Source organism: Lacerta agilis, chromosome 9, assembly GCF_009819535.1.
Source record: "Lacerta agilis isolate rLacAgi1 chromosome 9, rLacAgi1.pri, whole genome shotgun sequence".
In the NCBI taxonomy this organism is placed as follows: domain Eukaryota; kingdom Metazoa; phylum Chordata; class Lepidosauria; order Squamata; family Lacertidae; genus Lacerta; species Lacerta agilis.
Genome location: NC_046320.1, coordinates 61,666,363 through 61,680,495, shown reverse-complemented (window position 1 = coordinate 61,680,495; position 14,133 = coordinate 61,666,363). Strand labels below are relative to the sequence as shown.

Here is a 14,133-nt window from a genome sequence, read left to right as displayed (position 1 = left end):
GGTGGAGTACCATGGGCCAGACAGAGCCCTGGAGGGGCACATTTGTTTGGCCCACGGGCTGGAAGTTCCCTGCCTCTGATCCACCACTGACTGGCAGTGTCTCTCCATGGCTTCAGGCAGGAGTCCTAGACCACCTGGAGGTGCAAAGGACTGACCTTCTGCATACGAACTTTAGCACTGGGCACTGCCCTTCCCAAAGGACAATGGATTTCGCACTGGGAGGAGGATTAAATCTGGGGACACACCTGTGCTATTTGCAGTAATAAAAAGTCTAAGGACATATATTCAGATATGCAATGGGCAAAACCATTAGTTGGTTACAATGGACCTGGGCCTGCTGAAGACAGCAGTGAATCTTTTCGAGCCTAGGTTCCCACATAGCTGTAGTTTTGCTTGTTGTTGTTGTTCAGTTGTGTACGACTCTTCGTGACCCCATGGACCAGAGCACGCCAGGCATGCCTATCTTTCACTGCCTCCCGCAGTTTGGCCAAACTCATGCTAGTGTAGTTTTGCTACACTTTTGCTAATGTTAGGATTAAATCAGCAACTGGTAGCAGAGAGACGGCAGGTTTAGATCTCCGCTGCCTATCCTTTCCAGCGCAGACCACTGAAAAAGACAACCAGCTTTTGCAGCACGGATATCAGGAGAGAATCAGTAATTCCTGGCAACCCATAAATCCACAGCAGTGTCAACTTTTTTTTTTTTAATGGTTCAGATCAAACTGGTAAAAATCGGAAAGAACAAAGCTGCTGCGAACATGCTCATTTTAGTCACTTAATTAAGTTTTGCTGCTTCTTGGCAGGAAGCCTGTCTGGCAGAGGGGAGAGTGCGCTGCCACAGATCTTGCCGCTTGAATTCATGATCACTAACTGGGGAGTAGAGTAACAAAGGCTGCACGCTACCAAACCTCATGGGCTTGGGAGCTAAAATGCAAGAAGCCCCCTGCATTTGCAGTGCCAATTACTGTGCTTCGCTGAAAAAAGCAGCTTCGCTCATGAAAGCGCTCCATCCAGGAAACTGATAGCTCAGTTGGTTAGAGGATGGTGCTGATAATGCCAAGGTTGCAGGTTTGATCCCCGTATGGGAAAGCTGCATATTCCTGCACTGCAGGCTAGATGATCCTCAGAGACGAAATTCATTACAATGCATTTGCTGTATCCTGACCTGTAATCGCAACATTTTAAACACACTTACTGCATTTTTATTTTAAATTCTAAGGTATCAGTAAACCGCTCAGAGATTTTATTTTTGCAAAAATGAAAAGGCTAAGCGGCAAATAAATCATCTAAATAAATAAATAAGCTATGTACCTGTCCAGACAAAAATGGGCATCTGGGCATCTGGCCTGAACACACATTGACGTTATGGTCTATTGGCAAGGGCCCCCGAATTAGCCTTATTGAAAATGAATGAAAGTAATACTGAGTGTGAATTCGGAACCAGTAGCTGCAGATGCTCCTGGTGGAAATTTGCTCTGGCTCAGGAGTATTTAGGGACCTCTACTGCCCCAACAAGCATGCTTAGGGGGACAGCTTAAATTGGGATCTTCTGAACTGATCTGAACTCAAGGGCCTCTCAAGTAAAATAAAAAGTAATGCAGGTTTGTTACACAACACCGATAGTTAATCAAAAATAATCACAGCTGGAGTTTTTAACCACAGTGCTATAATTTTATTTTTACAAAATTGCAACTCCCATTCTCTTAAAATCTAGGATTAACTCAGTTTCCTTGAAAAATTTGGATTCCCATGGTTCTGCAGCTCATTTGCAACTAAGGGAAAGAAGGTATGTGTGTATTGGGCACAGGATTTCACTTTCTGTGAATCCCAGCGTTGATTCTTTTCCAAGGGAAGATTCTAGTCCTCATGACTATAGAAAATATACGCTGAGAGTGTGGGGATAACGATCGCTCAAATCTTGGAAGCTAGCAGGGTTTCCGATTAAGATTTCTAGCAATCAAGGCTAGGCAGGGAGGACTTCAGTGTTCTTCACAGCTCTTTCTCCCTTCCCAGGACTAACTAAATCATATCTTTTAAAAGGCTGAAAGCTGAAGGATAAATTAGGCAAAATAGGAAAAACAAAGGAGAGAAGAGAAATATTTGATGTTAGCATTTCAACTTTTTCCTCTTCCTTCCTCCCACGAGCAAGTTTCTCACCTGAGAAACTGACAGACCCTGGTGAAGATCCTGGGATGTGGTGCCAGGCCAACTCAGAGGCCCCCTGCCTATGTCCCTGATGCTATGCTTGAGGCTGAGTTTGCTCTCCTTCTATTAACCAAAACCTATTTCCTGGGCCGAAAGGAAGAACTGCAGGAAAACATCTACATGACCCCTGCAATTCCTCACCTTTTCCATCAGCACAAGCAGGAGGCAGTTTACAAATAGCTTATGCAAATCTGTTCAATCCGCACAAGTTAAGCAAATGATTCTGGATTTTTTTGGACACAGAACCTGGATTGATTAGGTACAATTTCTTTTAACGTTCTATTGGAAGGTGCAGAATACACACGTCCTGATTTTAAGGATAGCTGCAACTATTTGGAAGATTGTATAACTGTCCTCTCAGCTTTTCTGAACACGAAAGGCAGCTGTCCTGTTCGCGCAAAAGACTGCTTCAAAAATTATACTGCAGACCATGGAAATTAACATTTCAGAGCATTACTCCTCTCCCAGTGAATGCAACAAACATCTGTTTTAGAAGTTGATCACATCTGTGGTTACAAATCCCAGCTCTGCTATTTGAGTCAAAACATTTGTCTCCATTAAAATGTTACCGAGTGTTAAATTTCATTGGATTTAACAAGTATTATTAGCACAGAGTATTGAATTTGCGGTCACATGCACTGCTAGAGTCCAATTTGTTAGATGTTCGTGCTGTGCCTTAATGATTTCCATTTTATAAAAGGTAGCTAAGTCACCTTGCAGGATACTGGCTTGGTCTTGTATGGATTGATAGTCTGCAGACAAAATGCAAAAAAACCTCAGGAGGCATTAAAAAGGAAAAAAGATAACTACCTTCCCCTTACCAGCTTTTTCCAAGCTTTGCATGTGCTGGAAAATACCTTCTAAGATTTCAAGAACAGATTTCAAGCGTCCCCTCTTACCAATCTTCACTCCCAGTTTAGCCATGCAGCCCCAGAGTTTGCCAAAGCAGTAAAGAACAAGCCACCTTCTCCAAGGAAATGCGCTCAGTATCCAAAACCACCTCACTGAGAAAACCTAGAAGAGTTTCCCAGGAACCGTGGAATTCTTAGAGAACTCCATTTGAATAGCTGCTGGTGTTGTGCTGGGCTGGGCTGAAGGCCTGGTTCCAAATTCTTGGTTCCAAAGTCCTGTTTAGTGATGTGAGGTGAGAATATTCTCCGGAGAATATTCTCGTGAATGAGAATATTCTCAAGAATATTCTCTGCTAGAAAATTCTCCACAAACTGTAAGTTCTAATGTAAGAACCAGTTTTACAACCCATATTTAAAAAATCTAGTAAATAATAAGTCAAGCTGTGATATTACCAGTGTAAGTAATGAATATTTTTTTTATCCAGTTACATTACTGGGCATTGGGTCATTCACCATTGGCAGTTCTGAAATGTGAGCTACAGAAAACATTTATTATTTTATTTTTAAAATGCTATTCATTTAATTTGATGAACATTTGAATTCCTACGTATTTCAACTATATGTAATAGGCTTGGCGATGAATGTGAGTCATTCACGTTGAATTTTCAATTTCAAATTTGGTGCAAAAAAATCAAAGAATTCACTGCATTGCCCCATTAAATACAAGTATCTTTACAGTTTTTGGTTGCCATCTGAACAAGTTTACCCATGAATAAACATGTATATTAACTAATTGTATCATTTTCAATGCATTAAAATGAATATTCTCTTATTTTAAGTGAAAATCCTCTAATACTCTCATTAATCGAGAATATTCTCGAGAATATTCTCCAAAAGATTATTCTCGAGAATTTAACATCACTAGTCCTGTTCATCAATGAAGCGTTGCAAAGTGAAAATGGGATAACCCTGCAAAAACAGGGATGGGGAAGGCATGGTCCTCTAATTGTCTGGACTCCAACATGCCAACAGTCAGGGATGATGGGAACTGAAGCTCAACATCTAGAGGACCACAGGCTCACCACACTGGTTTTCGGAGTTTGGCTGTGAACTGATCATGGAAGCTACCCCCATTAGAAAACTTTATTGAAGTGAACTCACAAGTACTCTAACCCATTTTTCTACCAGGAAAGGGGAACAGTGTTAAAAGTCTGTAAAAGGCAGCTGCTGTGTATCTGCTGCTGTGTATCTAACGTAATTTCATCCAAAACTGTAATCTGTAATAGTCTTGCTCCCTTCATACCCTGGTCAAAATAATAACAACAACAATAATACAAAGTTTTGGTCCCTGGCAAAAGCTTTGTCTTCCTGTTGTGCTTATTTGCATTTTATTTTCAAGGAAAGGAAAAGCTAAAGAAAGAGTTGAATGACACCGATAAAGAAACAGGTCTGTTATCATGCACCGATAGCTGCTCAGGACAAAAAAAACATTAACAAAAGCAAGTTCAGAGTTCTCTCATTTTGGGCCACACGTTTTTGTGTCATGCTAACACACATGCAGAAGCAAACGTTCCAGACATGCTTGTTTAGTTCATGCGAGAAGAAAAACATACCTTTAAAGGGTTTCTAAATTGCTTCATTGATGCTGAATCTCACCTTTAGCGAACAACTGTTGCTTCGCCCGCCCCTCCCACTTATGGAAAAACTTCAGCTAACAATGAATATGAAGGGCTGGAGTATTGATATAATAGGTCAGCGGCCAATACATTTTGTTCTGGTTGGAATTACGGCATCATGTTTATAAGGTATGCTCTGACTAAGTTTCCAGAATTACTACCATTATTATTTTAAAGGGACAGGTCAGACCGACCGCCGCCCCCCCCCCCCAAAAAAAATGTTCCCAACCTTGGGTTTAAAACAAGAACCCTGGTCCATGGTCTCCTGAAACCATCTCAAAGCTTGCTAATGGAATAATCTTTGTTAAGAAGTGAGAAACGAGAGCTCCAAGAGGCTCCTTCCCACATCATGGCTATCTGCCTGGTAAGGATTCTGGCTCCCAATGGGCAACAGTGGTTGCTCCCATGCCACTTCAGGGAAGTATAAGGCTTCCTGTACTTACACGCTTCCATAAATACATATGTTTGGTCTGTGCAGTGCGGCTGTAGCTTTGTGGGTTTTCCAGAGTGGCGCGGGTGCAACTGCAGTGGTAAGCAGGTAAAGTGACCGTACCTTAGGAGAGTCAGTGTGGTTTAGGGGTTTAAGTGCTGGACTCTTGGGCTACAAAGGCCTGGGTTCAAATCCCCGGTCCGTTCTGAAGTTCACTGAGTGAATGTGGGGCAGCCACTATCTCTCAGCCTAGAGCATTTCACGGGGCTCTTGAGAGGGTAAAGGAGGTAGGGGCTGGCTCTGATCTCCCTGGCAGGCTAAAAAATCTAGCAAACTGACAGTGGGTAACACACTTTTCTGCGGGAGGCTTGTGAATGTAAACAATCGGCTAGGCAATTTTGGGGCATGGCAAACAAACAAGAGCCAGGTCCCATTCCAAAGCCCTGTTCTTACAAGTCGCTGGCTGAAAGCTACCAGCACAGATGTCTTGACTTCCTTTTGGTCTTGCTTTTGGTTAGAACAAGAACGTTCAGCTAAGCCAGGGAGGATGTCAAGCCCCTTCTACAGTTTGAGAGCCTCTATGCAGCAAATGACTCCTGGGACTACCTCTGGGCACTCCTTGACTCACAGCAGGAGCGTTTGGTCACTCACGCCGCTCTGGATAGAGCAAGCCGCTGGTCCTATAGGGAAGGCAAAAGATGGCGATGCTTTTCAGAGGCACGCAACCAGAGTGCCACCAGTTTTGTGCAAAACCATGTCAGCATACACATGCAAAACAACGACGATAAATGAAACGTGCCGTCCCGCCCCGCCCCGCCCCCAAAATGCATAACAAAGGCCCCTTTGCAAGCGCAGACCTGTTCTTTGGGATGCAGCGAGCTCACTGGTTGCCGGCTCTGTACCTGAGGGTCCAGGAGGCAGCGCATACGGCAGAGAAGATGCTGGGGCTCCTGGCCGGCCATGCTGGAAGGAGGCACCAGAAGGAGGAGGAGGAGGAGGAAGAGAAGAGCTGGGGTTCAAGCTGGTCGGGGAGGGCTGGGGCTGGGCTGGGTACGGCGGGGAGGGCATGGAGGTGGGAGGGTTAGAGGGCATGTAAGGAGGGTTGGGGTTAGCGTAAGACGCCGAGGCAAGAGGGGGAGGGGGAGGTTGTTGCTGGTGGGGCTGATAGAGCGACGGTCCCCCTGTTCCGAAAGAATACTGCTGTGTAGGCTGGCAAGCTACATTGGAGAGGATGGGGGGGGGGGGAAAGGAGAAGGTTATGTTAGTAAAATGAGGCCCAGCTGAAAAGGGAGAAAACACAGCCCTCCTAAGAGGGGCTGCAGGTTAAGCAATCCAGATAAAGGTTCCTGCTTTAATACTGAAGATAAAAATGGAAAATTATTATTAATTAAATTTGCATGCTGCCCAACCCGAAGATCACAGGGCGGCGCACTACATAAAAATACATAATGAGAACACAGAATGCGTAATGAAACGAGTGAAAGCAAAACAAAGCAATAACCCCCCTCCCACAGACACATTTAGAATCGTGGGGTAGGAGAGCTGGGAGGGAGAATCACATCTGGCAACCTATGCGCCCCTTTGGTCTCAGATAGTATATGCCATTTAGCTGCTATGGTGGCACATTTACCAGAAGTAATGTATTTAGCATTCACTTCGGAAGTGCATACCCTGTTTGACCAAACTAAGCCTCCTAAGACACAGGTAAATAAGGCAAATGAGCCTCCATAGCCACTAGAGCAGGCATAGGCAAACTCGGCCCTCCAGAGGTTTTGAGACTACAATTCCCATCATCCCTGACCACTGGTCCTGTTAGCTAGGGATGATGGGAGTTGTAGTCCCAAAACATCTGGAGGCCAGAGTTTGCCTATGCCTGCACTAGAGGGACAGGAACATTTGTGTCCCAGATTTTTTAGACTCGTCTACCCATGTACTATTTGAACCCTAAGGGGCACATTGGTTGCCAGATGTGAAATGTATTGGCATTGTTTTCAGCTCTCCTACCCCACTAGAAAGCCATATAATTGGCCAAAAAAGCCTCGTTGAAGAGGAACGTTTTTGCCTGGCGCCTAATTTCTAATAAGATATCTCTAGGTCAAGGATGGGGAAATCTGTTGCCCATGAGATGCTGCTGCCGAATGTGACCCAGAGGGCAACAGGATCTCCCCTTTCCTGTTCTAGGGGGCTAAAAAGAGACAAGGGTGGCAGGGGGTGGGGGGGGGGAGGAGACCAACGACACGTATGCAGCTCGCCCTGAATAATTTAGAAGACACGTTCAGACAAGTGCCATTTCTTCCTTAGAAATCGCAACCCTTAATGTTCAACAATTCTTTGACTCGTCTGTTCAAAAGCTCTCCCTGCTCCCCACCATGCTGCCCGGCAGAAATTGCTTGGATGTTAAGTGCTGTTACCAGATGAGTTATTAAGGGGCGATGGGGAGAGAAGAAATCAAATGAATATCACAAGGTTGCAGCTATTTCACTGCAAAATCCATAGCTCATTTATTTAATGCCTCTGTGATGCCTGAAGAGAAATTTGTCAATCCCAAAGGGAACCTGCGCAGCATGGTGGGCTGAGAACTGAGTTACAGGGAGGGGGAGAGGGGGAGAGAGAGAGAGAGAGAGAGAGAGAGAGAGAGAGAGAGAGAGAGAGAGAGAGAGAGAAAGAGAAAGAGAAAGGAAGGAAGGAAGGTTTAAGTTCCTTCAGTCATAAATCTCCTTCAGCAAACCACTGAAACAGTGGGAGGAATAGAAGCAAGGTGCAGATACAAGCCATTCCTGGCTCTTGGGATACAATGGGGAAAATAACCCAAGTTGCCATGTTATTCACAACATTGGTTCGGATTCAGCTGACCGGATGCTCTAGCAGAAGCCAGTGCAAGGTCCCCCAGTAGCACAACTTACCATCCAATCTGCCTTGCCATGGTGTGTGTATTATACTACTACTACTACTACTACTACTCCTATTAGTAGTAGTATACCACCCTTCATCTGCAGATCTCAGGGTGCTGACGGAATGAGCGTATTCTCACAACTTCCTCCTTCAGCTCTACGTACTTTTCCAAGGGAGAAAGATGTGACCACTTTTACCCCCTTGCGACCATGGCAGCGGTGTTGGGGAGGGGGTGGTTCAAAGGCTTCGTGGGCACCAGGGAAAGATCTCAAGGGTTGCCACAACAACAAACCTAGGTTTATAGCACACCAAGCTCACTGTAGTAAGAACAAAGGGGGGGAGGGATACTAGGAAGATTGTGCTACTTACGTTGTGGATACGCTTGTTGTGCTGCGACCTGAGAGTACATATTGTAAGCAGGAGGCGCCGACTGATGTGGTGGTGCGCTGGGATTAACAGTCCCTGGCATAAACCCTGGAGGAGGAGGGTTTTCCCCCTGGGAAACAAATGGGGAAGAGAAGAAAGATTAGGTTTGGTTAGGTGCATATGAAGCGAAGGCTTGGCCCAGAACGACAGTTTCCAAAGTTAAAAGTCCTGCTCTCAAAGCACTCATTAGCTCACACACAATTCTTTTCCACTTCCCACCTTACTTAGAATGCAAAGACAGAACATGCAACAGGGTGCCCAAGAAACTGGAAATATCCTCCTCCAATGCCTGAAAATGGAGAAAACCTAACATGCGCTGAATTCATTATGGGGAATGGGACGGTCAACTCAAGGTGCTTTTAAGGGCTAAATCATTTATTCAATTTGTTAGGGAGGGAGAAATGTTGCGGGGAGGAATTAAGCCCACCTGTTCCCCCAGTGGAAACTATGGGGGCCTCAATGATTGAACCCAAAATCTGATTCACAGGCCAGAAAGACATCTTGAAATACAGCAAGTCCGGCTGGGAAATCTGATTGAACTGAAACCTGTGCCTACTTCCCAGATGGCCAGTAACGCACTGAGAATTGGAAAGTGTGTATAAAAAGTGATGGGAATGGCATAGAAAGGGATATGTGTGCAAGTGTCCGATTTTTATTTTTATTTAAAAAATAGTAATAACAAGGAGAGCAGACCCCTGCTCAAAGAGGAATAATTGATGTTATACCTGTGTCTCAGAGGGAGAGGCTGCAGGAGGATGGCTGGGAAGGGCAGTGGGGTTTTTGTTACTCCAGGTAGTGACAGTAGGGGCAACTCTAACCTGAATTGAACAGAGAGATACCAATCATGGAAAAATAAAACGAAATGATAGAAGAAGAAGAAAAAGTCCGAAAGGGTGTCAAAACAGCCAGAATGCTCAAAAAATGCGCCCCCCCCCCAAAAAACCACACCAAACAATGCCAACCCCCTATTTGCCATGCTACTTAACAGTTATGATTGTTTTAAGACCTCGATCCCTGTATTCTTAGGAGCCAAGCAGCCAAGACAAGGCAGCAAGGGGAAAGAGAAGAAGCGCAGGGGAAGGAGGCAGCAAACGCTCAGCGGTGATTTAGATTTCACCTGGTTAGTGCTGTTGGATTGTCGGGGCGCTTTTCTTCTGTCATGTTTTGCATCCCTAACAAGCTACAGTCTCGGTGCCAAGTGCTGCTTGTCTAATACTCGTTTGACCGGGTTGTTTTAAAATGCAGGAACCGACAGAGGGCCCTGTGGAAGGCACCATGAACTCCCAGAGCATACAAGTGGAGAACGCAGGCTGAGGGTGGGGGACGCACAAACATATACAGCACACCTGGCCATACAAAACTCGGCGCAGGCACCAGACTGCTCTGTGACTATTGCAGATGCTGGGTTGGGATTATGCCATGCAGTGCTTTTATATTTTTGTTAAAAAGAAAATGAGGTTGGGATTATGCCATGCAGTGCTTTTATATTTTTGTTAAAAAGAAAATGAGGTTGGGATTTTGCCATGCGGTGCTTTTATATTTTTGTTGAAAAGAAAATCAGATGCCCATGCTTATATTGACGAGTGCCATGGGTGCCAGCACAAAATGGCTGCTACGGGGATGAAAGGGGCTGGAACTCTGTACCAATGAGTGCTGCCGCACAAACAAAAGGCTTGATGATATTACAACATCAAGACGGGAGTAAGACACATTATGTTCTTTGCCAAATCAATTCATGGTATTATGTAATTAAGATACACAAAGGAAAGGAGCAAGACCCAAGGAGCACAGCAGCTTCTGCCTGCATTTAAGACTCAGCCACATACAGAGATTGATCTGTTCTTTGGCTTTCACACCAGAAACAGGGCGGAATCAGCACTTACTCCTAAGCCTGTCCAGCACGTGTCTTCGCAGACAAAGTGAGCCATTCCCATTTACAATATACCATTCCGCTTTCCTTTGGACCACATCAGCGAGGCTGAGAGGAGGGTCTTGTCGTCTGGGCAGCCCAGGACCTCCTTACCCACTGCTCAGGCAGTGTGTCCAGGGAAGTCACTCTGGTGCTGCTAGCACAGCAGTTCTGACTTCACCCCTGGGGGCACACTCCATTCTCTCTCAAGACAGATGTGGGCCAACAACTTGTGAACGTGCACATCCCAAAGACAACTGCGGGGGGGGGGGGACAGCCTCTGGTGCTGGTCTCCCCTGGTGTGTCAGAGGCAATAGAACAACGAGGTGCAAGTTTCATGCTCTTTATCCGTAAGAACAGCCTTGCAAATAGGCTCACAGAAGTTTCTAAGCTATAAAATCGCTCAGGAGCCACCTGTCCACAAACATTTATACTTGTCATTTGTTGCATCAAATAAAACATTTTTTTTCTTTTAGCTTATAAACCCTTCTAGGTGTGGTCACCTGGAGAAGATGCTTGCTCACCACAGACCACCTAGACAACATTGTCTTTACAAGCGTGCCCTAACTGTGTTTTAAGTCTGGTATCATAGCTGTCTGGCAAATATATCGGAAGGCTGGGGAGCTGTAAGCGTTGGAGCAAAATATCCAGCTTATTTCAAGCTGAAAGGGCAGTGGCAAAACACGGCCAAAATTCATTATCTGCACAGGGAATTAAAGCAACACAAAGGGAGGTGGAGGGCGGGGAGAAAAGAAAGCAGGTGGAAAATATCCCAAGCAGTATTTAACGCCTTTAAAATAGCATTTCACATCAGCAAAAGCTTGCGTGGCATCAAAACAAACACTCAGGCAGGCTGGCTCGCAAGATTTCCATGATCGCTTTTCAGAAAAGCACGTGTGCAAACTGCAAAAAGCACACGCAGAAGCTGCTGCTGGAAAGACTTGCAAGAGGCACTTCATACAGACGCTGCGGGCGCTGAATGCTCAGAACACTAGGCAGAACGATGCTGCAGTAAAGCTGGCTGTCCACAGAAGCTGAAGTGTGACTGCTGAAGGTGTCGGTTACCTGATGATAGTATTGCTGGGCTGGGACTTGGGGCATCTGCGCCTGGCCAGCCGCAGGTCCAATTCTCCCCCTGGGTGCTGCAGGCTGTCTTTCGTAAGGTACCTTTGGTGCTTCTGGGCCCCGGGAAGGCTCTCCTTGAGCTCTACAAATCCTTTCCCGCAACAAGATGATGTTTGGCTGCAAAGCAGAAAGAAACCACAAGGAATTGCACACATACACCCCACAAGCAAGAGGGATCCAAACAAGAGAACTGGCGCATTCGTTACAAATGACACAGAAGGTGGCAGGAGAATAGAGTCGTGAGAAGGCACGAGGACTCGAGTTACTGCAGCGGCGGAATAATTTTTCGCCTGTGCTGAAGCAGGGACCCAAGGATACACACAAACATGTCTAGTCTTTGCAAGATGAGGGGTGTTTCGCAGTTGAGCCTCAGGCAGGCAGGATGTTTGGGAGCTTCAACACAGCTCTTCTTCATAGCTCCTGCTCCAAAGCCAGAACTGAACCGACAAGGAATTTCCACTTAGTCATTCCTGTCCTGGCCTAACTAGGGCCTGCAAGGTTCAACCATTCATTTATCCATTCTCCATCACCATCATCATATTTCTTACACCCCCTTCTTCACCATGTGGCCCCAGGATGTGTTACAACTATTTAAAACAATACAAGATTGAAAACAGATGGCAATCAAGACAATAGGGCAGGTCCCAATGTATACACAAATCTCTCCTAAGTGTCAAATGCCAGGGTGAAGAGTTGTGCCTTCAGAATCAGCGTGTGGTGTAACAGCTAGAGCAGGCACCCCCAAACTCGGCCCTCCAGATGTTTTGGGACTACAATTCCCATCATCCCTGACCACTGGTCCTGTTAGCCAGGGATGATGGGAGCTGTAGTCCCAAAACATCTGGGGGGCCGAGTTTGGGGGTGCTTGGGTTAGAGTGTTGGACTGAGACCTATGGGACCAGGGTTCAAATCCCCACTCAGCCATGATGCTCGCTGGGCCAGACACTCACTGAGCCACCTTGCAGGGTTGTTGTGTGGGTAAAACAGGAAGGCGAACCATGTATGCCTCCTTAAGCTCATTGGAGGAAAGGTGGGATATAGACGAAAAAAATTAAGAATCAGATGGCAACAATGTAATGAAGGTGCCAAATGAACCTCTGCAAGGAGGGAATTCCACAGCTTGGGGGCTGCCACAGAGAGCACCCTCTCCCAGAAGACCCTCAAACTTCTGAGGGCAGTGGAACTATCAAGAAGCTCCCCCTGCCCTTCAGGATCTTTCACATATTTGGGGTACAAGCAGTTTAGGGCTTTAACCTAATGTGAGCATCTTGAATCGGACCCGGAAACGAACTGGAACCCAACGCAGCTGTTTAAAAACAGGGTTACCTAGATCAGTGTTTTTCAACCACTGTTCCGTGGCACACTAGTGTGCCGCGAGATGTTGCCTGGTGTGCCGTGGGAAAAACGTCCCGGCCGTTGTTGTTGCCTTCCTTCAGCCAATCAGGGTCAGCCCGCGCGTTTGTACACAGAGCCGAAAAGAGACGCCCGCCTTGCCCCAGCAGCGCCGAGGCTACACTGCACTGCATTGCACGGCCCTGGACGCGGCAGCCGGGTCGGCTGCCTCAAAAGCACCTCCCTCCTTCGCCCTCCCGCCGGCCAATCGTCAGCGCCCTCCGGCCTGCCGGAGTTCCCCGCCTCCTCGGCCGTCGGCGTGGCCCTGAAGGGGTCCTGCGCGCCGCGCGCGCCTTGTCGCGAGTGGGGTTACGAGGCCTATGTAGGCGCGTGCATCTTAGAAGCGGAAGGGGGGTGGAAAGAGCGGGCCGGAGATGAGGAGGAGGGAGCCAGCGGTGGACGTGGGTGGGGGCTTGGAAATGGCGCGCGCGAAGGCGGAGGCGGGGGGGGGGAGAGAGAGGATTCAGTACCAAATCGGATGCAAAACCGCATCTATAACCTCTCAAGGGAGATGTTTCCCAAAGTGCAGTCATCTCCAACCTACATAAATTAATTAAGAATTCTTTTGCTGTTTGGAGGAAATAACAAACCTGGCTCCTTTCAGCTGGGTGAGAGCACTTTGCTAATAAATGATGAATAATTAGGATGTGCAGGTTTCCTTTTGCATTTATTTCGCACTTGCTGGTTCAACCTCTTTGAACTTCCCAAAGCACAAGATCATCACAAAAAAGGGAAACACCACATTGGCTGGGCTCTCAAGTGTGGCATGGCAGTTAATTATATCATGTCAGGATGTCTCAGGAGCTTCTCCACTCATGTCTTTGTCACAAAACGTCACTCAGGTACAAGACTAGAGTCCCTCAGACCTTACTTGGGGCTGGACTATATTTTGAAAAAAATATGAACAAATTCCTATGCCCCACAAATAACCCAGAGATGCATTTTAAATAAAAGGACAGGTTCCAATTCTGTAAAAACACGCTGATTCCTGGACCATCCGCGGGCAGCATTTAGAAGGTGATTGGGCCACATCCGGCCCCCGGGTCTTAGTTTGGGGACCCCTGCTCTTAAGTCCAATAATTATAAAATACTTTCTTTGTGTTTATTTGATTCCTATTCAAGAGAATTACTTTATATATCGTCAATATAGGCACAGGGTTATATTTTTTAATATTTTCTAATGGTGGTGTGCCACGTGATTTTTTTCATGAAACAAGTGTGACTTTG

The 14,133-nt window shown here is 46.2% G+C and overlaps 1 protein-coding gene across 13 annotated transcripts in view; it reads right to left on the bottom strand.

The window, feature by feature from the left end:
* Positions 1-14,133, bottom strand: part of SEC31A (SEC31 homolog A, COPII coat complex component) — a 58,871-nt gene that overhangs the window by 10,019 nt on the left and 34,719 nt on the right. For 3 of the 13 annotated variants that reach the window (XM_033160758.1, XM_033160757.1, XM_033160762.1), the window contains 5 exons: positions 11,455-11,631; positions 9,206-9,298; positions 8,424-8,550; positions 6,020-6,379; positions 2,919-2,957 (listed from right to left, as the gene is read on the bottom strand). In XM_033160758.1, the coding sequence (XP_033016649.1) occupies positions 2,919-2,957; positions 6,020-6,379; positions 8,424-8,550; positions 9,206-9,298; positions 11,455-11,631 (796 nt within the window). The remainder of the gene's footprint in view (positions 1-2,918; positions 2,958-6,019; positions 6,380-8,423; positions 8,551-9,205; positions 9,299-11,454; positions 11,632-14,133) is intronic. The other 10 variants (XM_033160760.1, XM_033160759.1, XM_033160763.1 and 7 more) reach the window with 10 other exon arrangements.